The sequence below is a fragment of the Jaculus jaculus genome, chromosome 18 (genome assembly GCF_020740685.1).
Source record: "Jaculus jaculus isolate mJacJac1 chromosome 18, mJacJac1.mat.Y.cur, whole genome shotgun sequence".
Taxonomy (NCBI): Eukaryota; Metazoa; Chordata; class Mammalia; order Rodentia; family Dipodidae; genus Jaculus; species Jaculus jaculus.
Genome location: NC_059119.1, coordinates 49,707,634 through 49,728,568, shown reverse-complemented (window position 1 = coordinate 49,728,568; position 20,935 = coordinate 49,707,634). Strand labels below are relative to the sequence as shown.

The 20,935-nt window shown below is 42.3% G+C and overlaps 1 protein-coding gene and 1 pseudogene across 4 annotated transcripts in view; one reads left to right on the top strand and one right to left on the bottom strand.

Moving 5' to 3' along the window:
- The window catches only part of Thada (THADA armadillo repeat containing), a 343,908-nt gene that overhangs the window by 322,292 nt on the left and 681 nt on the right, over positions 1–20,935 (bottom strand). For 3 of the 4 annotated variants that reach the window (XM_045137566.1, XM_045137568.1, XM_045137567.1), the window contains exons 2-10: positions 18,861–18,959; positions 17,937–18,031; positions 16,332–16,462; positions 10,310–10,458; positions 10,164–10,196; positions 9,873–9,921; positions 4,530–4,717; positions 2,017–2,111; positions 108–328 (exon numbers count right to left, since the gene is read on the bottom strand). In XM_045137566.1, coding sequence (XP_044993501.1) covers positions 108–328; positions 2,017–2,111; positions 4,530–4,717; positions 9,873–9,921; positions 10,164–10,196; positions 10,310–10,458; positions 16,332–16,462; positions 17,937–18,031; positions 18,861–18,936 — 1,037 coding nt within the window. In that variant the 5' untranslated portion in view covers positions 18,937–18,959. Of the gene's footprint in view, positions 1–107; positions 329–2,016; positions 2,112–4,529; positions 4,718–9,872; positions 9,922–10,163; positions 10,197–10,309; positions 10,459–16,331; positions 16,463–17,936; positions 18,032–18,860; positions 18,960–20,935 lie in introns of those variants that run through there. The other variant, XM_045137569.1, reaches the window with a different exon arrangement.
- On the top strand, positions 13,756–13,985 carry LOC101617226 (annotated as a pseudogene).

The following is a 20,935-nucleotide window of genomic DNA, read 5'->3' as shown; positions in this document are numbered from 1 at the left end:
AAATAAATAAATGATTTTTAAAAGGTGAACTTTGAAAAGTAAAAACCAAAGGAATGTGCCTTGCAGGGGAAAAACATACGAGATGAGATAGCTACGTCAAAACTCACTGTGAACTCAAGGTGAACAAAACCTGCGCAGTATCCAAGAGCAGGGCCTCTCCACTCAGGCCCATGACCCCATCCTGCCAGTCCAACATGGCGAGCGTCCCCTGACACAGGAATAAGAGCGCTGACCCAGGGACATGAGCACAGCAAAGCCTTGGACAACTGCTCACAAGCCAGTCAGGGAAGCCGCTGCAGTCCCCTGAGCGGAGAAGCAGACTGCTGATCTGGAAACAATAACAGTGAAAAATAAGAAAACCTTTACAACTTTCCAATAAATAGTTCAGATACAATCCCAAAAACTTCTTTCTCCTAGAACATTCTAGGAAAACTAGTAATGAAACAGCCACAGGCATTAAATTAAAAGGGAATACAATGAAATCTAAGTATATAAATCCTATCATGGGCAGGAAAGCACTGGTAGGGGACAACAGGCTGCCACTTACAAGTGACCAGCTAAACACTTTTCAGATGATTTGAGAAAAAAATGTAAGCCAGGTATGGCAGCGCACACCTTTAACCCCAGCACTCAGGAGGCAGAGGTAGGAGGATCTCTGAGAGCTGGAGGCCAATTTGGGACCAGAGTGCGTGCCAGGTCAGCCTGGGCTAGAGTGAGACTCTACCTGGAAAAAAAAATTCAATCTTATTGAAGGATAATTACTTTGTATAATTTCAGAATTACTGAAATTATGCTAGCAAGAAATATAAAGGCTTTGGTTGAAATTACCAAATTGTACTTTCCACATGGACAAATTCAATAAAAACTTGACTCATTCATGATTCTGTCTAACATAAATGATTTGGGTTCTTCTTCATAAAAAGAACATAGCTGGGCTGGAGAGATGGCTTAGTGGTTAAGTGCTTGCCTGTGAAGCCTAAGTACCTTGGTTCAAGGCTCAATTCCCCAGGACCCATGTTAGCCAGATGCACAAGGGGGCGCATGCATCTGGAGTTCGTTTGCAGTGGCTGGAGGCTCTGGCGCATCCATTCTCTCTTCCTCTCTCTCTCTCTCTCTCTCTCTGCCTCTTTCTCTCTCTGTTGCTCTCAGATAAATAAATAATAATAAACAAAAAAAGAAATAAAATATACCATGGGGTATTGTCAACAATCATGGAAGCTGTTAATAAAATTTATTTTAGCCGGGCGTGGTGGCGCACGCCTTTAATCCCAGCACTCGGGAGGCAGAGGTAGGAGGATCGCCATGAGTTCAAGGCCACCCTGAGACTACAGAGTTAATTCCAGGTCAGCCTGGACCAGAGTGAGACCCTACCTCGAAAAACCAAAAAAAATAAAATAAAATAAAATTTATTTTAAAAAAGGAACATAGTCAATTGAAAATTAATACTGGGAATATAGCTATAGATTAATCTCTATATAATTTTTTTTTAAATACTCCACCCTTCTTTCCAGCTCTTACATTCTTTTTTTTTTTTTAATGTTTTATTTATTTATTTGAGAGTGACAGACACAGAGAGAAAGACAGATAGAGGGAGAGAGAGAGAATGGGCGCGCCAGGGCTTCCAGCCTCTGCAAACGAACTCCAGACGCGTGCGCACCCTTGTGCATCTGGCTAACGTGGGACCTGGGGAACCGAGCCTTGAACCGGGGTTCTTAGGCTTCACAGGCAAGCGCTTAACCGCTAAGCCATCTCTCCAGCCCTCTATATAATTTTTAATGTTACAAATATCTTTTATAATAACTAAGGCATACTAGGAATATTCACCCAAAATGTTGATAATTAACTTTGTTAAATGAGTTTACAAGTAATTATTACTTTTTTTTTTTTTTTGTCTTCATCTAAACTTTCGGGAATTGGAAAAAATCCACACTGTGCAAACAGAAATTCACTTTTTAAAAAATTTAACATGTAGCTATGTCTCAATGAAGTAAAATTCTAAAAAGGAGATACACTTACCAACTCAGGAATCTTTTCAGGTGGATGAAACATAGTCTTAATAAAAAGGATGACAGCTAATCCAGATGTGCTCTGAATGGTCTGTAAGAGGTCATCTATTTGGCAAAAGAGAAACAACAGAAACTGGAGAGCAGGCATTAAAGGAGCGCGCCCTCCTGTGGTGCCGCGGAAGGAGCCGTGCTTCAGGGTTACACAGTTTCCCATCTGACCACTTCCTAGGAGGACAGGGCCTGGACAAGTTACTTAACTTTCTGGAAACTCAGTTTGCACATGATTAAAATGGGAAAACAACTTGTCTGACAAAAAAGCCCAGCAATACTCATGAGGTGAGATGCCTTCCTCTCTCCTCCACCATCTACGGCCACCCACCGTGTGCAGCACACGAAGTAGCCCCACCGTCCGTCCCGTCCCCTGCACAAGCGCCTCTGCATCCCAGCCCCACGCAAGACCTGGGCACAGGATCAACACCCACGTGAGCTACACGTGTCGGTACCCCCGGGCACTGGACTCAAAGCCACCAAACAATGCTGACTGCTGTCTTCTTTTTGTTTATCTCTATTTGCCTCTGATAATAGGATCTATTCAACCCAGTAAGAAGTATTACAGACATGGTGAATTAAATACGAGTGACCCATCCTGCCCTCCAACCTTGGTAACAGGACTATAGCCTTGGGGCAGCCATGTGCCTAGCGAAAGGCAGGATACTTGCTTCCTCGATGATTTTGCAATGAAAGGTGGCAAGATGAGAGAGTTCAAGAGGATGGGCTGTAAGCAGAGTTCCTAGACATCATTATTTATCTGGTGAAAGCTAAGGATGCAACAGACCCTCGTCTCCCTTCTTTGAATAGGCACCTGATGTCTACAGTTACAGCAGACACAGGGCAAACAGGAGAAAACACACGAGTAGAAGCAAACATGATTTTTAAAATGCCACGGCAAAAAGCTAGAACATGTTTGGGTGGCACACCACCTGCCTCTGAACTTCATGTTACGTGAGAAGGAGGCACATATGCTTGTGTCCTGAGGTTCAGTCATCTGCTCCTTGCAGCTAAACACTTTACTGTTACCCAAAGCATTAAGCTCCTAAAAAACAATGTTGATTAAGCGCCACCAGCTTTTCAAAAGAGGCTGTCATATTAAAATTCAGTCTTCTCTGTGTTTCACAAGTCTTTTATTTTCAGATTAACAAATTCCTCTTTTAAAAAGTAAACATCCAGGCTAGAGAAATGGTTTAGTGATTAAGGTGCTTTGCGTTCGAAGCCTAAGAACTCAGGTTCGAATCTCCAGGTCCCATGAAGCCAGACGCACTGTGACTCAAGCGTGCAATGTTACACATAAGCAACAAGGTGGTGCACACATCTGGAGTTTGTTTGCAGTGGCTAAAGGGCCTGGCACACCTATTCTCTCTCTCTCTCTCTCAGAATAATAAATAAATATCCCCTCTACTCTGATTTTATAAAAATAATTAATTAATTTCCCTTTTTAACACCTATGCAAGATCCGAGGTAAAAAGAAACATGTAAGTTGGGCATGGTGGCGCATGCCTTTAATCCCAGCACTCACGAGGCAGACACAGGAGGATCGCCATTAAGTTACAGGCTATCCTGAGACTACATAGTAAATTCCAGGTCAGCCTGGGCTAGAGGGAGACCCTACCTCAGAAAAAAAAAGTAATGTCTTTTAACTCTATTAGTACACTCTGTCCCCTTCTCTGTTACAATTCTGATGAGGAATCTGGCCCTTCTGACGTGCAGAGTGTCCCTCAATTTAAATGCTGTGTTTACTTATTCCTGATAAACTTCAATGTGTTCCTCGGTCCTCTAATTCCAGCAAACTGGCAGCTAATCCGGTGATACGATTGTTCTAGACCTCAGTCCCTTTGGGAAGATGACACATAATAGCAACAAGAGACTAAGAGTCACATTTTTGCCTGGTTTTCTGTTTCTGTGATATTAGCAAAGTATTGGTGCTTAATGCTGTCTACATCAAATCACTGGATGTTTGAAAATGATGGTACTCTCTCACTTAGTTGGTTATTTTGAATACTCTTACGAGGAACGCCTGCTTGTCTCCTATGCGGCTTCCTACAGCAGTGGTCGTATGAACCGAACACACGCAATACACGAAAAGCAAGGGTCAGGCCCGCAGTCAGGAGCTGCTGTCATTATCTGAAGACAATACTCGCTAAGGCCTGAACTCATCCCAACATCCTCCCTCTAAATTTGGAAATCTCTTCTAAAGAATTTTCTTTTGCAAGTTTGTGTTTTTTCAAAGGTGAGAACATTCCACTTTTCTTCTTTGTATACAACACACACACACACAAACTTAGAAAAGCCCTTCAACATTACCTTTGCTAAATTCACACTTTGGAAAGACAACAGCATTAAAATCATGTAATTCCCCACTTTGTGAGGCTGGGAGAGAAATTGCATACCTCAATAAAATACACTTCAAACCATGGCGAGGAAGGACTGACTCAATCATAACCACCATCTGTAGGCTGTCACACTTACCATCACATAAAAACTTGGTGAAAATACTCAGCAAGCGACACATACTTTGCCATATAGGAGAACTGGAAGCCTTCCAAAGATCACCCTGGAAACTTTGTACTTTCTGCACTAATGTCATTGAAACTCTAATGCCTACCAACAAGTCATTCATCAACTGGGTTTGAACAATATGATTTCCAGCAAATTTTCTACAAAGAAGAAAAGATATGATTACAAAAAGAATTCAAATACAAGTGTGACCATTTCTACCTCTCACAAAAACCAACACATTCCTCAAACAGAGCCAAAATCAATTTTACAGTAGACACAGATGTATCTTTTCCATTTGCACGAACATTCCAGTTGTGTAGACATTCACTGAAAACTTCTAACACTCTTATTTCATCAGAAGCCCTCTTCCTCAGCTGAAGATCAGCCCTCCTTCCTATTGCAGAGTAAAAATAAGAACTCAAGAAGGCACAAAAGGAGTTGGGCATGATGACGCACACCTTGAACCCCAGCACTCGGGAGGCAGAGGACAGAGGATGGCTGTGTGTTCAAAGCTAGCCTGGGCCTACACAGTGAGTTCCAGGTCAGCCTGGGATACAGGGAGACCCTACCTTGAAAACACTTTTAAAAAAACCTATGAATAATTCTGATGATACATAAGCTAATTAAAAAAATAAAATGAGGGCTGAAGAGATGGCTTAGTGGTTAATTCATCTGCATGTGAAGCCTAAGGACCCAGGTCTGATTCCCCAGGACCCACAAAAGCCTGATGTACAAGGTGATGCACGCATCTGGAGTTTGTTTGCTGTGGCTGGAGGCCCTGGCATGTTCGTTCTCTCTCCCTCTCACCCTCTCCCTCTCCCTGATAAATAAATACAATATTTCATAAAAATAATAAAATAAAATGAAAGAGACGAGTTTAAGTGGGAGTGCCCTATATGGATAAAGCTGCTCCCAGAACCTATCGGATACTGAATGAAAATCTCAGTGTCATGACTGAGCCACCTTCCTATGAATGGTTGGTGAGAGAGATCTCAGAGGCCACCAAAACAATACAGGTATATGCCACATCTCTTGGATGCCCAGCAGAACTAGATGCTAAAACCCCACAGCCAAAGGTGTCCCATGCTGTGGTCTCAGGCATGAGGAAATTAGGGTGGAACCAGAGTGGAAGCTCTCCCACAGCTGGCTTGTTCTGATAATGTGGAATGCAGGAAGATGCCTATAATCCCATGGGGAGGCAGAAGACAGGGAGAATCCTTATCAATGAGCTCTAGGCCAAAAAGAGACCCTATCTCAAAATTAGGTGGATAGAAGCTACAGATGTAACTCAGTAATTGAAAGCACTTGCTTGTAAAGCCAAATGGCATAGGTTTGAGTCCCCAGTACTCACGTAAACCAGATGCACAAAGTGGCACATGTGTCTGAAGTTCATTTGCAGTGACGGGGGGAGGGGGGGGCTTATATACCCATATTCATTCTCATTCATATTTCTTTCTCTCTCTCCATCCTATCTCTCAAATAAGTATTTTTTAAAAGGCCTGTAGTGATGGTCCATCAGTTAAAAGGTGCTTGCTTGCAAAGCCACACAGACTGGGTTCAATTCCCCAGTAACCACATAAAGCCAGATGCACAAAGTGGTACATGCATCTGAAGGCAGGAGGCCCTGGAATACCTATTTCCTCTCACATATCCATTTTCCCTCTCTTTCCCTTCTTGCAAGTAAACAAAAATATTTTTTAAAAAAAGATTACACATATATATAATATATATATATATATATAACATATATACATGTATATGTATTATGTGTGTGTGTGTGTGTGTATATATATATATATATAAATATATATATATACACCACATATATGGAGCCTGAGATTATTATACGTAAAATAAGCCTGACAGGGATAGTCTGGACTAGGTAGCAAGATCCTGTCTCAAAAAATTAAAAAGAAAAAAAAAACACACACAAAAAAATCTAACTATCTATTATGGATTCTATTTGTATGAATTACTTTAAAAGAACAAATTCAGTGACAGAAAGTAGAAGCCACCAGGTACCATAGAGGATACAAAAGACATTGACTTTTCTTCTGAACACAATGAATTTGAGATGCCTTTAAAAGAGCCAGGTTGAGATGGCTAGGAAACAGCTGACTGAGTCTACAGAAGAGGAAAGGCCTCAGGCAGAGGGACTCCGGCATTTAGTACTAAGCAGCAGGAACGAAGAACAGCAGAGGCTGGGCAGTGTGCATGGGACAGGCTGAAGCAGCAGGAGCCGGGAGGAGACAGAGGAGCTCTCTGGGAGTCAAGGAAGGCATACAGGTATTACTCCTCCTGCCTCCCAGGGTCTTCCTAGACCAACAGCCACGGGATTCAAAATGTAAAGACATAAATACACAAGAGCGGAAAAGAAGCAACAAGATGACATCAGTAATTTTTTAATGCACGTGTGTGGAGGCAGGAGACACCCTCAGCTGTAACCCTCAGGAACGCTACTCAGCTCTTTTTTAAGTTTTTCTTTTATTGTTTGTTTGTTTATTTTGAGACAAGAGTATACATTGGCCTAGAGCTCACCAATAAAAAGCTGAACCGGCCAGCCAGCAAGCCCTAGGGTTCTTCCTGTCTCTGCCTCCCCAGCACTGGGGTTACAGGCACGTGACGCCATGCCTGGCATTTTTACATGGGTCCTAGGTATCAAATCAGACCCTCATGTTTACAAGGCAATCAGGTTACTGACTGAGCATCTCCCCACCCAGTAATATTACAGAATGTGCAAAGCAAATGGATGACAGAGAACAGACTTAACAAAATAAGGATATAAACCAGACAGCAAACCCAGAGGTGACCTCATTTGTAAATCCAATAGGCTGGGAAACGGTTGACCCTTTAGTGTTCCTTAATGTAGGGGCAGATGCAGGCCTGAAAATCGGAAGATTGGCAACAAATCTACTTAATAATAACACTAATCCAAACCTCTAAGCCAGCAGAGATGGAACCAAGCCTGCAGTCATCCTATATCATATACACAGAGCTTCAAATCAATTCTAAGTGATCAAGACTTAGACAGGAAACCCAAACAAGGAACACTAGACCTCTGAGGAAACATTTCTCACAGGAACACTGCAAGCAAACCTAGCAACCAGGAAAAAAGCAACTCTGCAAAAAGAAAATACAGAACATGTATAAAGGTCAGAAGATGTGAGCCAGCATGGTGGTGCACGCCTTTAATCCCAGCACTCAGGAGGCAGAGGTAGGAGGATCACCATGAGTTCAAGGTCACCCTGAGACTATATACTGAATTCCAAGTCAACCTGAGCTAGAGTGAAACCCTATCTTGAAAAACAAAAAGACAAAATAACAAAAAATTAAAAAATAAAAAATAAACGGTTAGAAGACTTTATACTTGAACTTAGCCAAAAGGCCAAGAAGTGATCTCAGAACACAATCTTTTAGGTTTTTTTTTTTGTTGTTGTTGTTGTTGTTGTTTGTTTGTTTGAGAGAGAGACAGAAAGAGAATGGGCACACCGGGACCTTCAGCCACTTAGAACGCACTCCAGACATGTGCCCCTTGTACACGTGTGCATCTGGCTACGTGGGAATTGGAGAGTCGAACATGAGGTTTTAGTCTTTGCAGGTAAGTGCTTTAACCACTAAGCCATCTCTCTAGCCCTCAGAAGACATTTTTAAAAATATAATCTATCTTTTATTTATTTGCAGGCAGAAAAAGAGTGAGAGAGAGAATGGATATGCCAGGGCCTCATGCCACTGTAAACGAATTCCAGACACATGCACCACTTTGTGCATCTGGCTTTACTAGGGTACTGAGGAACTGAACCCAGGTTAGCAGGCTTTGCAAATAAGCACCTTTAGCCACTGAGCTACCTCTCCAGCTCAGGACTTTTTAAATAAATAAAGGCTGGGCGTGTTGGCATACACCTTTAATCCCAGCACTCAGAAGGCAAAGGTAGGAGGATCACCATGAGTTCAAGGCCAGCCTGAGTGAATTCCATAGTGAATTCCAGGTCAACCTGGGCTAGAGTGAGACCCTACCTCAGAAAACAAAAACAAAAACAAAAAAAAAAAATTTTTTTTTAAATTAAAAAAATAAAAAGAAGAAGTACCACCTGTGGTGGTTTGATTCAGGTGTCCCCATAAACTTAGGTATTCTGAATGCTAGTCTCCCTAGCTGATAGCAATTGGAAATTAAATTCTCCTGGAGGCAGTGTATTATTGGGGGTGGGCTTATGGGTGTTAGAGCCAGCTTCCCCATGACAGTGTTTGGCACACGCTCCTGTTCCTGTTGTCCACCTTACGTGGGCCAGGGAGTGATGTCCACCCTCTGCTCATGCCATCGTTTTCCCTGCCATCGTGGAGCTTCCCCTTAAGCTACAAGTGAAAATAAACCTCTTTTTCCCACAAGCTGCTCTTGTTGGGTGATTTCTACTAGCAATGCGAACCTGACTGCAACATCACCCATAAAGTAGTAACACTCAGAGACAGGGGAAAGAACTGTTCCTTTACTCATTTATTCTCATAATTTGCTTAGCCTTTGAAAAATATCGGCCAGCATGGCGGTGTACCCAAGCACTTGAGAGGCTGAGTCTAGAGGATCACAGGTTGAAGGCCAGCCTGGGTTACATAGTGAGACCCTGTCACAAAGCATATCAAGGGAGCTGAGAGGCGGAGATGACTCAGTGGCTAGAGGCATTTGCTTACAAAGCCTGTCAGCCTACGTTTGATGCTCCAGTACCCACATACAGCCAGATGCACATAGTGGCACATGCACCTAGCGTTTGTTCGCAAAAGCAAGAGGATATGGTATACCTATTCTCATTCTCTGCCTGCAAATAAATATTTTTTTTAAAAAAAATCAATGGCAGGAGCTGGGGAGGTGGCTCAGTGGATACGTGCTTGCCTCACAACTCTTGAGGGCCTGAGTTCAGACCCCCAGACCTCACATAAAAGCCAGAGGGTGGAGTTAGCTTCCGTAATACCAGTGCACCTACAGCAAGAAGGAAGAAACAGAATTCCTAGGAAGTTACACAAACAGCAGTAATAATAATAAAAAAAAAAGACCCTACAGTCCTCTGATCTCCACATGTGTACCATGGCACATACACGTCCAAATTTATACACACACATACACACACGCGAAACTGAAACTTAAAAAAAGCAACCAAATATTAAATATCAAACCTCTAAAAGTAAGTTTAAATAATTAAAGATTGATGCAGAAGGACAGAACCAGCACATCCTGAGGCCATTTTGGAAGTTCTTCATAAAAGGAAAATTCAAAATCCCAAGTGGCACACAGACGCACGCACGAGTGTGCAGACACGCGGCACTTGCCTGTTGTCTTCCAGGATCTCAGTGAGGCTCCTCTGCAGAAAGTGAAGCACTGAAACAGAAAGAGTACGGTGACAAACTAGAGCACCACCGCCGGCTCCCACCTCAGGACCAGAAAAGAGTCAAAGCCCCTTACTGACAAGGATCTAACAGAGACTCAGCAATGTAAGGAGGGACACGGTACACGTCAGTTATTGGTAGTCCTCCAACTATTGCCTAGGGAACCACAGGAGTGTGTGCCAAAATGACTCCAGCCTGCCAGCCCCCAAAACAAAAGAAAATAATAGGACTTACCATTTCTGAGCAGATTATTAACACTGGCTCTACCTATAGTGGAAGGAATTAACACTGATAAGGAGTTGTACCAAAATGAACATTTAAAAACAACGATGTAATGTTAACTGTTAGCCAGAAAAAGTACTGGAAGAGTACTGGCTTACCCAGGCTGAAATTCTCCATACAGGAAGATATGTTCTCAATTACTTTCCTGTAGGCATACAGGTCAGTAGTATTCAATTCTTCTTGAAGATGAGAAGTAAAACTGTGTATAGCCTCAGTTAGAAAAAGTTCAGGTAGGCCATTTAGGGAGCTAGAGGAAAAAAAATAAAAATCTGTAAGCCTTGTACTTCAAGTTATGTTACAAGAAGACTCATAAAGTACACAACAAATGCAATTACAACTTCACACCACCACTGGAATTCCCTGGCCTGACAAGTCTCATGTATCTCCTTGGCTCCATCTTGCTTCTCTCTGATCCCCAAAGGCTATCCTCAACAGCGGCCAGAACAACACTACTAAATGACCATGTGGAGTCATCCCTCACTACCTGCAAGGATGGGCTCCTACCAAAATTGGGGAATGTTTAAGTATCTGACACAAAATGATGTGGTATTTGCTGTATGCCGTGTCTAGATGCTCCCATATACTTTACTCTTTTTTTTTTTTCTGAGGTAGGGTCTCAATCTAGTCCAGGCTGACCTGGAATTCACTATGTACTCTCAGACTGGCCTTGAACACACAGTGATCCTACTACCTCTGCCACCCTAGTGCTGGGATTAAAGGTGTGTGCCACCACGCCCAGCTTCCCACATACTTTAAATTCTTTCTAGATTGTTAAAAGTACCTAACACGATGCAAATGCTATATACATAGCTATACTACATATTGTTAAACAACATGTAGGGACCAGTAAGCAAGGAAAACAAGTCTACATGTTCAGCAGACATGCAGCTTTTCAAGTATTTGTGATGCATGGTTGGCTGCCTGTGGAACCCCCAAATGCAAAGGGCTGACAATGCCTGACAGCCCCTAGTGACCTCCGCATAGCAGCACACGGACGCACAGCTCACAGGGACCTGGAAGGCCTTTACAACCTGCATCTCAATCCTTACCTCTGGCTACATGACCACTTTTGTTCTAAGGGTATGCATGCCAAAATCTTTCCTCTTGTTCTTTCTTTCATCCAGACGACTCTTTCCTAAAATAGCAAATACCACTGCCTCATATTATCTGAGGTGACTACCATATTTAACACTAACTCTCACCCATCCTGATTCTCTGTCTCCAATCTTTACTTCATTTTTCTTCACAGCTCTCATGCCATCTACTATCTTGTACAAATATGATGCTACTTTGTCTATTTTCCCCTTGGAAGGTTCCCCCATCCTAGATGCTTTATCATTATAACTCCAATTCTTAGGAATGTGCCTGAAACATAATAGGCATTGAACAAAAATTACTGAGTGAGGTTAAAGCTATGTCAATTTTAGTTCAGTTAAATCAAAACAAATATCCATTTCTTAAAACACGGTTTACTACCTTTCTGGAAGAAATAAACTTAAAAGATGACTATTCTAAAAAATATTCTTAAAACCAAGAATCAGTAGAGGTAACTTACTCTATTATATAATTGAATCATATTATCAAACTAGAAACTAAGCGTGTGAAAGTAGTACACCAACAAATACCCAAGTCCAAGGTCAAGGGAACCATGCTTGTACAGGGACACATAACCCAACCAGGCGGTATTCCAAGTATGTGCAGAAAGATGGTCTATTTGACAGTTTAAGGATAAATGAATCCTACTTGGAAAAGAAAATAAAACTGAATCCCTACACCTCACAGTATACTCAAAACTTGAGGGGACTTCCAGGTCAGATGGCAGCATGCTATCCACACCAAAGCAGCCTAGGGAGGGAAATAAACAGAAACACAGCAAAATACACTCTTCTACTGAAAAGTGGAGGTGTGTAAGTTATTATCAACTACAGCAGAGAAGCAGGAGAGACCAAGTTCTTCCAGGAAGGAGGAAACAGGCTAGAATCCCACCGAGGCGCCAGCAGGCCTGATCAGTGAGCCCACCCAGGGGCCGCCCAGAGCTTCAGGAGCAGAAGCAAGGTGAGGGCTTTTTCCACTCCCGTCAGCCTCCTCGCAAAGGCAAGAAACCTGAGGGGGAAGACAGCAGAGACCCGCTGAGTAGCTGCTGAAGAACACATTGGGACCAGCTGAGCAGAGCTGATATGACTCTGGCTCCCTGCAAAGTTTCCCATTCCCCAACCGTATGTGAACGTCCAGAGAACTCCTTCACACCCAGCTGCCTGGCACAGGTGGGCACTCAGCAGTGGTGAGACAGGAAGCCATCCCAAAAGGTTAACAGGGCCTACTTATAGAAAGCCAGAAACACAGGCCTGCCCTGGAAGTGCTAAAGCAAGTGAGAAAGTGGAGGGGAAAGAAATGAATTACGCAGTCTGAAAGTGGAAAGGTTTGGTGGGAAGGTGGATTGTGTTTTTGTTTGTTTGACAAGTAGAGAGAAAGACCACATGGGCATGTCAGGGCCTCTTGCCACTGAAAAACAGCTCCAGATGCATGCACTATTTAGTGTATGTGCCTTTACGTGGGTACTGAGTAATCAAATCCAGGCGGTCAGGCTTTCCAAGCAAGTGCCTTTAATGCTGAGCCATCTCTCCAGCCCTTCGTAAATTTTTTATAAAGACAAGCTACTAAAAAGTTTAAAGTAAGAAAAGGAATGTATCTGGCATATAATGTATATAGAGCTCTTATAAACTAAGAAAACATTCTAACAAGATAATGAACAAAAGATACATAGAGGTTTAAGAAAGCAGTCAGTCTGAAAACATGACAAAATGTTCAGCCACAGGCTGGGAACATGGTTCAGTGAAGAGCACCTATTTGGCATGTATGAGGCTGTGGGTTTAATGATCTGCACCATGAAAAAAGATTAATGCAAATCATACTAATACTCTGGGAGCTACAAATGATAATAAGATAGCACTCCTTTATAGATTAGTACTATCTAGTACTAGACAGCGGCAAAGAAACGAGCAGTCTCTGTCACTAGTGGCAGCAGTGTAAGAGGAGACAGCAATGGGGGAGTACAATTGAACGTATCTATAAAAACTTCACAGGCCTAGAGCTGCGTGTGGTGGTGCACGCCTTTAACCCCAGTACTCAGTAGGCAGAGGTAGGAGGTTCACCATGAGTTTGAGGCCACCTGGAGAATACAGTGTGAATTCCAGGTCAGCCTGAGCCAGAGTGGGACCCTACTTCAAAAACTAAAAAAAAAAAAAAAAAATTACAGGCCTGATTTTTAGTACAGAAATTCTAATTTAGGAATTTTCTCAAATGATACATATATCCAAACATATATAACGAAGAATATCACAGCAGCTTTGGAAAGCAACTGGATATTCATTAATGAGGAAGTGACCACATAAAGCAAGCAAAGTGTGTCCAGATACATGCTTTTGGTGTACACATACTGTGGTGCAACCACAGAGCTTTTATAGTAAGACTGTTGGCAGGAACACAAGGCATGGCAACATAGATGTATAGCAGTTCCTCAAAAAATTAAAAATAGGCCCTCGCCATGAACAGCGTCGGGGAGGCTTGCACGGACTTGGAGCGGGAGCACGACCAGTGTTTCCATCGCTGGTTTGCCGAGAAGCTCCTGAAGGGGGATGGCTCTGGGGACCCGTGCCCCGACCTCTTCAAGTGCTACCGGCAGTGTGTTCAGAAAGCAATAAGGAGAAAGAGATGCCTATTGAAGGACTGGGGCTCATGGGCCATGGCAAAGATAAGCCTGAAAACTCTTCTTGACCCTAAAGATGGATTCCTCACATTAGGAAGAGAAAGGAGTCTAGATTTTGTCAACAAAGGCTATGAAGATAGACATGGAATTTGATGAGTTTGGGATTTTTGTTTCTGCCTTCTGGATTTTCCTTCTTCTAAAAGATGATGAACTGTCACTCTTGCTTTGAGATGATTTCTCACTTGCAGAAATGTGCTAAAACTGAACAATTTCTTGGGATTATGGTTGCAATACATGGTCTGTAATCAGCTTTAAACACGCCTTGTATGTAAGTAATGATGAACTGGCCAAGGTGATCTTGATTTTTACTGCAAAGGACCTTAGGTACACTCTACGGGGGTCACTGCCCATGAAAGCAGTTGGTTAGGACCTCTTTTTCCTCTCAGGGAGCTAATGCTCTTAAAAGGGGCCCAGGCACTACGGTTCCAATCAATGGAGAGCACAGTTTTATTTTTATGTGGTAATAGTTGGTTGCTGGTGGCCTGTGTTAGTGAAGGGGAGGAAGCTTTTAACAGTGCCTGCCTTAACCCGAGTTGGATGACCAACTCAAGAGTTCACAGCATGGCTCACACTTACCATGCTTGGCTGCCAATGAAGAAGCACCTTCATTACAAAGACCTGCTGCTGCCAGTTTTCAACCCAAGCTAATCTGCACCTCATTCAAAAGGAAAAATGCTGCCTCTGGTCAGATGCAGATGTGGGAAAGGTGCTTGCTTTTATCTGTCTACTGTGCCCTATATAATATCTGTAATCATGAAAATGAAATAAATTGTAACATTAGTTTTTATTATTTGCTCCTGGAAAAAAAAATTAAAAATAGATTGACTATACTACACAGCAATCCCACATTAGAGTGTGTATCGCAAAGCACTGAAAGTGGGTTCTCACAGAGACATTTGCACACTAATGTTCAAAGCAGCATGATCGCAATAGCCAAAGTGTGGAAGCAGCCCAGACCTTCACTAACAGACGAGTGGATGAGCAGAATGTGGTTGGACATACAATGGACTATTTAGCTTCATAAAGGAAGACTTATGTCTGATTCCACCACATGGATAAACTTTAAGGACGTTATCTGTAGTGAAATCAGTCTCAAGAAGGCAAATGTCCCGCTGGTAGAAGGTATGTCAAGCATACCTTCTTAGAAACAGAAAGTAAAATGTGAGAGCAGCAAAGCACTGAGAAGGAAATGAGGAGCTGTTTAATGAGGGTAGTTGCAGTTTTACAAGATGAAAAAGTCCTGAGGATCAACGTACATCAACATGAATATACCTAACACCACTGAACGGCGCAGGTAAAATTCTGAAGAAGGACTGGGAAGAGGCTCAGAAGATCAAGTGCTGGCTGTGCAGGCGTGGAGACCAGAGTTCTCACATCCACAGCATCCACATGGAAGCCAGGTGGGCCTGTAATCCCAGCCACTCAGGAGGCAGAGCAAAGGGACACCTGGGACAAGCTGGCTAGCTTGGATTCAAGTAAGTGAAGTGGCGAGCCATTGAGGAAAGACAGCTGACTCATCCTGTGACCTCCACACTACACATACACGCACCCACACACACGAAAATAGGCATTCACACATGGACACCACAACCACATATGCAAAAATAAGGTTAAGAAACATAACTTTAAGTTATGTTTTCTAACCAGTTTTTGTTAAAAAAGGATTATCCTAAAATGGGCATCTATAAAATACTTTTACTTAATAAATAAGCTATAAAACATTATAGAGTATAATCCTATTTACATGAAAAAATAAAATAAAAACCTAAAATACACATATGTTAAATCCACCCCCCAAAAAAAAGTCTGAAAAGAGAGATACCAAACTGTTAGGTGGCAACACTTACTAAGGGAGATAAAATAAATGGGCCAGAAATGGTGCAATACAAGCCTCACTGAATACCATGTACATCTCTATTATATAAAAATTTTGTATCAAGCACATACTCGCTATAGTGTTGGTGTCAGAACACACAGCACAAACACATAAAAAGGAGTAAGAAAATAGGCTAAACAAAGGAAGACTGAGCCAGGGGTAGCAAACTGTAGCCCACAGAACAAAGCCTCAGTTTTGGGGCCTACGACCTAAGAAAGATCTTTACATTTCGAAAGACTGGAGATTGACACACAGACAGATGACTTGAGTGAAATCGGAAGTGATATAATTTCAATAAATTTCTAAAACCCATAGAGAATCTTTTTTTTTTTTTTTTTTTTTTTTGCTTTTGCTTATGTTTTTAAGCTTCTAAGGACAGAAGCCACAGCTCTCCCCATTCTAAGCTTTTCCACTGAGCTGCACCCCAGGCCCTGGTTGCTTTCTGTAACACTCAACTTCCCTACCATTCTCCCCTTACCTCGCCAATACTTTCTTCAGTGGGTTCTTCAGGCTCAAAGAAAAATAAATGGCTGCTAAGATCTCCAAACAACTCTGGACAGTAGGGTCACACAGGCCATTTTTCTCCACCTTCTCCAGGAGAGGCACAATCTACAAGTCCAAAACAAACCCAAAGAAATTGTTTCTACCACCAACTACAGCAAAGCAGCAGTTACAAATACTCTTCAAGTTTTAATTCTATGGTGACACGTTTTCACATAATGCAAGGCTAAAGTCTGGCATGGGATTTAAATGGTCATTTCAGTCTTTTTTTTTTTTTTTTTTGCCTTTTATGCATCCCTGGCTGGCCTCAAACTTGCTATGTAGCAGAGGATGACCTTGAACTTCTGATCCTCCTACCTCCACCTCCCAAATGCTAGGACCATAGGCATGCACTACCATGCCTTGCTTATACAGTGTTTGGTATCAAACCCAGAGCCATGTGTATGCTGGGCAAATACTCTACCAAATGAGTTACATCTGTAGCCACCAATCCTGCATTTCTTAATCTTTTTTTTTTAATTTTTTTATTATTTATTTATTTATTTGAGAGCGACAGACACAGAGAGAAAGACAGATAGAGGGAGAGAGAGAGAATGGGCGCGCCAGGGCTTCCAGCCTCTGCCAACAAACTCCAGACGGGTGCACCCCCTTGTGCATCTGGCTAACGTGGGACCTGGGGAACCGAGCCTCGAACCGGGGTCCTTAGGCTTCACAGACAAGCGCTTAACCGCTAAGCCATCTCTCCAGCCCTCTTAATCTTTTTAACCTATGTCCCTATCTCCCTCTTTACTTTCCTGACCACCTCTACTGAGACTCACAGATAATGGCTGACAGTACAGAAAACCTATAGCACTCTTTAAAATGTTTAATTTACGTATTTGAGAGAAAGAGGCATAGGGAGGGAAAGAGAGAGAGAATGGGCACACTAGCCACTGCAAACAAACTCCAGACACATGTGACACCTTGTGCATCTGGCTTATATGTGTCCTGGGAAATTGAATCTGGGTCCTTAGGCTTCGTAGGCAAGTGCCTTAACCAATAAGCCATCTCCCAGCCCTACAGCACTCTTTAAAAACTAGTAATACTTAGTATACTTAACTCCTTTGCTCCCTCAAAAAAAAAAAAAAAAACATGTAAGCTCAAATGGAAATTCCAATGCTGCAATACAAATACACTCTTGCATTTTAACTTCTAAATGTACCTGCTAAAAAGTTTTGAGAAGTCAAATTAACAGAAATAAGTGTTAAAAAATTATCTCCAGGGCTGGAGATGTGGCTTAGTGGTTAAGGCATTTGCCTGCAATGCCTAAGAACCCAGGTTCAATTCCCCAGGAATCGTATGTAAGCCAGATATGCACAAAGTAGTACGTGCGTCTGGGGTTTATTTGCAGTGACTGCAAGCCCTCTCCTATTTCTTTAGCACTCCAATTAAAGTGTAAACCTGGATTTGGTTTCTTTTACTGATCTGAATAAAAGGAAATTATACAAAGAATACACTAAGAAAAAAAAGCTGTCAATTAATTTTTAAAAATCCATAACAGCATGATAATCTTCAAGATACACTAATGACAACTGATCATTACCTGTTTAATATAGTGGATTTGTGACACTCCATCCGTGAGCTGTACACACTGTAACAACAAAGAGGCCAAATTTTCCCCTTCCACATCAGCAAGAGCTAAGTAAGGAACATAGACAAAAATCCAATAATTTAACAAAATGGAAACACAAAATGACCTTTATCATGCATTGTACAAAACTTGTCAAGTTATAAATCCAAGCGGCAAATAGAACTCAATGTGAAGACATGTTTACAAAACCATCTTCTTTTTTTTGGTTTTTAAGGTAGGGTCTTGCGGTAGCCCAGGCTGACCTGCAGTTAGTCTCAAGCTGGCCTAGAACAGCAAGACTCCTACCTCAGCCTCCCAAGTGCTGAAATTAAAGGAGTGCACCACCACACTCTACAGAGGGAGAGAGGTAATGGGCACACCAGGGCTTCCAGCCATGGCAAGCAAACTCCAGACACATGTGCCACTGTGCATCTGGCTTTATGCGGATTCAGGGGTATTGAACTCTGGCCGTTAGACTTTACATGCAAGCACCTTCACCTTGAGCCATCTCACCAGCCATAACAAAACCATTTTCTATCCCAAACTGAATGTAAAAGTAATACGGGCCAGGTGTGGTGGCTCACGCCTTTAATGCTAGCCTTTAATCCTCTCTAGTTGGGAGGCTGAGGTAGGAGGATATCTGTTAGTTCAAGGCCAGCCTGAGTCTAATTCCAGGTCAGGGGGGGCCAGAGCAAGACCCTACCTTGAAAAACCAAAAAAAAAAAAAAATGGGGAAAATTAACTATGAAGAGTTTGGATGTTATATTTTATACATATATGTGTATGTATATATGTATAGTACATATACCTATATTCTATATATATTAAAATACTTTACTTGAAAATAGGAAGGAAAAAAAAGCATACATGAAGGAAGTAAAATCAAAATCCACGTACATCTCAGAGTTTCAAGATCCTGGTAAGACAGAGTCACTGCAGCTACTTGGATGTCTTTCTTTTTCTTCACACCCATTTACACAGAATTCACAGTAGCCACTGCAAGAGAGAGAGAGAGTAGGCGAGGATAAGGCATGTGCACTGGAGGTTCCTCAACCACAACATACTGACACTTTGAGGAGGGTTTTCCTGGGTACGTTTAGTGCCTCTCTGTCTACAACCTAGTAGACGGCAGAAGAACCTTCCCCCCGGCAAGTTACAACCACCCAAAGATGTCTCCTAACATTGCCAAATAGCCACTGGAGGGCAAAATTACCCCAGGAATAGAATAACCAAAGTAACTTGTTAGACTGACACACAGGATGTGCTATATACTAGCCTTGTGATTTTGCTTTTAGTTGTCGTATCAGTGGATTCACAAAGGGCTAACGAACCCGAATCGGGGCTGTAGAAATGGTTCAGTGGTTAAGGTGCTTGCCTGCAAAGCCTAACTACCTGGATTCAATTCCCACCCACGTAAAGCCAGATGCACAATGGCGCATGTATCTGGAGTCTATTTGCAGTAGCTGGGGGCCTTGCTGCACCCATGTTCTCATTCTTTTTTTCCCTCCTCTCCCCCACCTTGGGAATAAGCAAATAAATATCTTTAATTAAAAAAAGGATCTCCAATCAAAGACTAACAATCTCATGCCACCCACAATGAAGTCACTAGGGGAATGCCTCAAGGTTCTTTTCTGGGCTGTTAGCATTTTTAGCAGTTTCTGTGCTTGAGATAAAACAATATCAGTCTGACAGACAGCACAGTATATTACTTTTATTTTCTTCATCACATTTATTATTACAACCTAAAATTACATTAACTTGTACATTTATACTCCAGGAAGGTGGCAATTTTAATGAGTTTGTGGTGTTCCAGTTCTGAATTCCTTAGTAGTGCCTGGCAAATAGATGATGATTTATAAACACTTATTGAATAAACAATCAAATTAACAAACATTTGCCAGGGATATTTTAGAAAGGATATAGACTTTTAAATATTTCTATTTACTTGAGAGAGAGAAACAGGCAGAGAGAGAATGGGCACACCAGAGCATCCAGCCACTGCAAATGAACTCCAGATGCATGCACCACCTTCAGCACCTGCCTTACGTGGGTCCTGGGGAATCAAACCAAGGTCCTTTGGCTTTTCAGGCAAGCACCTTAACCACTAAGCCATCTCTCTAGCCCAGAACATATACTTTTAATAGCAGAAAGGCGGACTACCTGGTAACTAAAGTGCACCCTACAGTTAAGCGGCAGGCTACTCCCACAGTGAAGAACATACTTGTCCACTTGAGAAGTAAAAAGTCAGTAAAGTCATGACCAAAGTCATTTAACCAAAAATGCTAAGAAAAATGAATACAAGGCAGGAGAGATGGCTTAGCGATTAAGGCACTTGCCTGTGAAGCCTACAGAACCAAGTTTGACTATCTAGTGCCCAGGTAAGCCAGATGCACAGGATGGCACATGGGCTGGAGTTCTTTTGCAGTGGTTGGAGTTCCTGGCGCACCCATTCTCTCTCTAATAAATAAATGAGGAATCTTTGCTCCCTGGTCTATTTTTTTTTTTTTAATGAGAGTCTGGAGAGATGCTTGACACTTAAGGTGTTTGCCTGCAAAGCTAAAGGATCTCGGTTTGATTCTCCAGGACCCACATAAGCCAGATGCACAAGGGGGCACATGCACCTGGAGTTCATTTGCAGTGGCTGGATGCCCTGGCGTGCCCATTCTCTCCCTCTGTCTGTCTCTTTCTCCCTCTCAAATAAATAAAACATTTTTTAAATGAATACAGCTAGCAAAACATTGGCAAAGGGAGTAATATGAAGTTCTAGATTAAGATTATTTTTTAAATTTTTTTTGTTCATCTTAATTTATTTATTTGAGAATGACAGACAGAAGGAGACAGAGAGAGAATGAGAATGGGCGCGCCAGGGCTTCCAGCCACTGCAAAGGAACTCCAGACGCATGTGCCCCCTTGTGCATCTGGCTAACGTGGGTCCTGGGGAACCGAGCCTTGAACCGGGGTCCTTAGGCTTT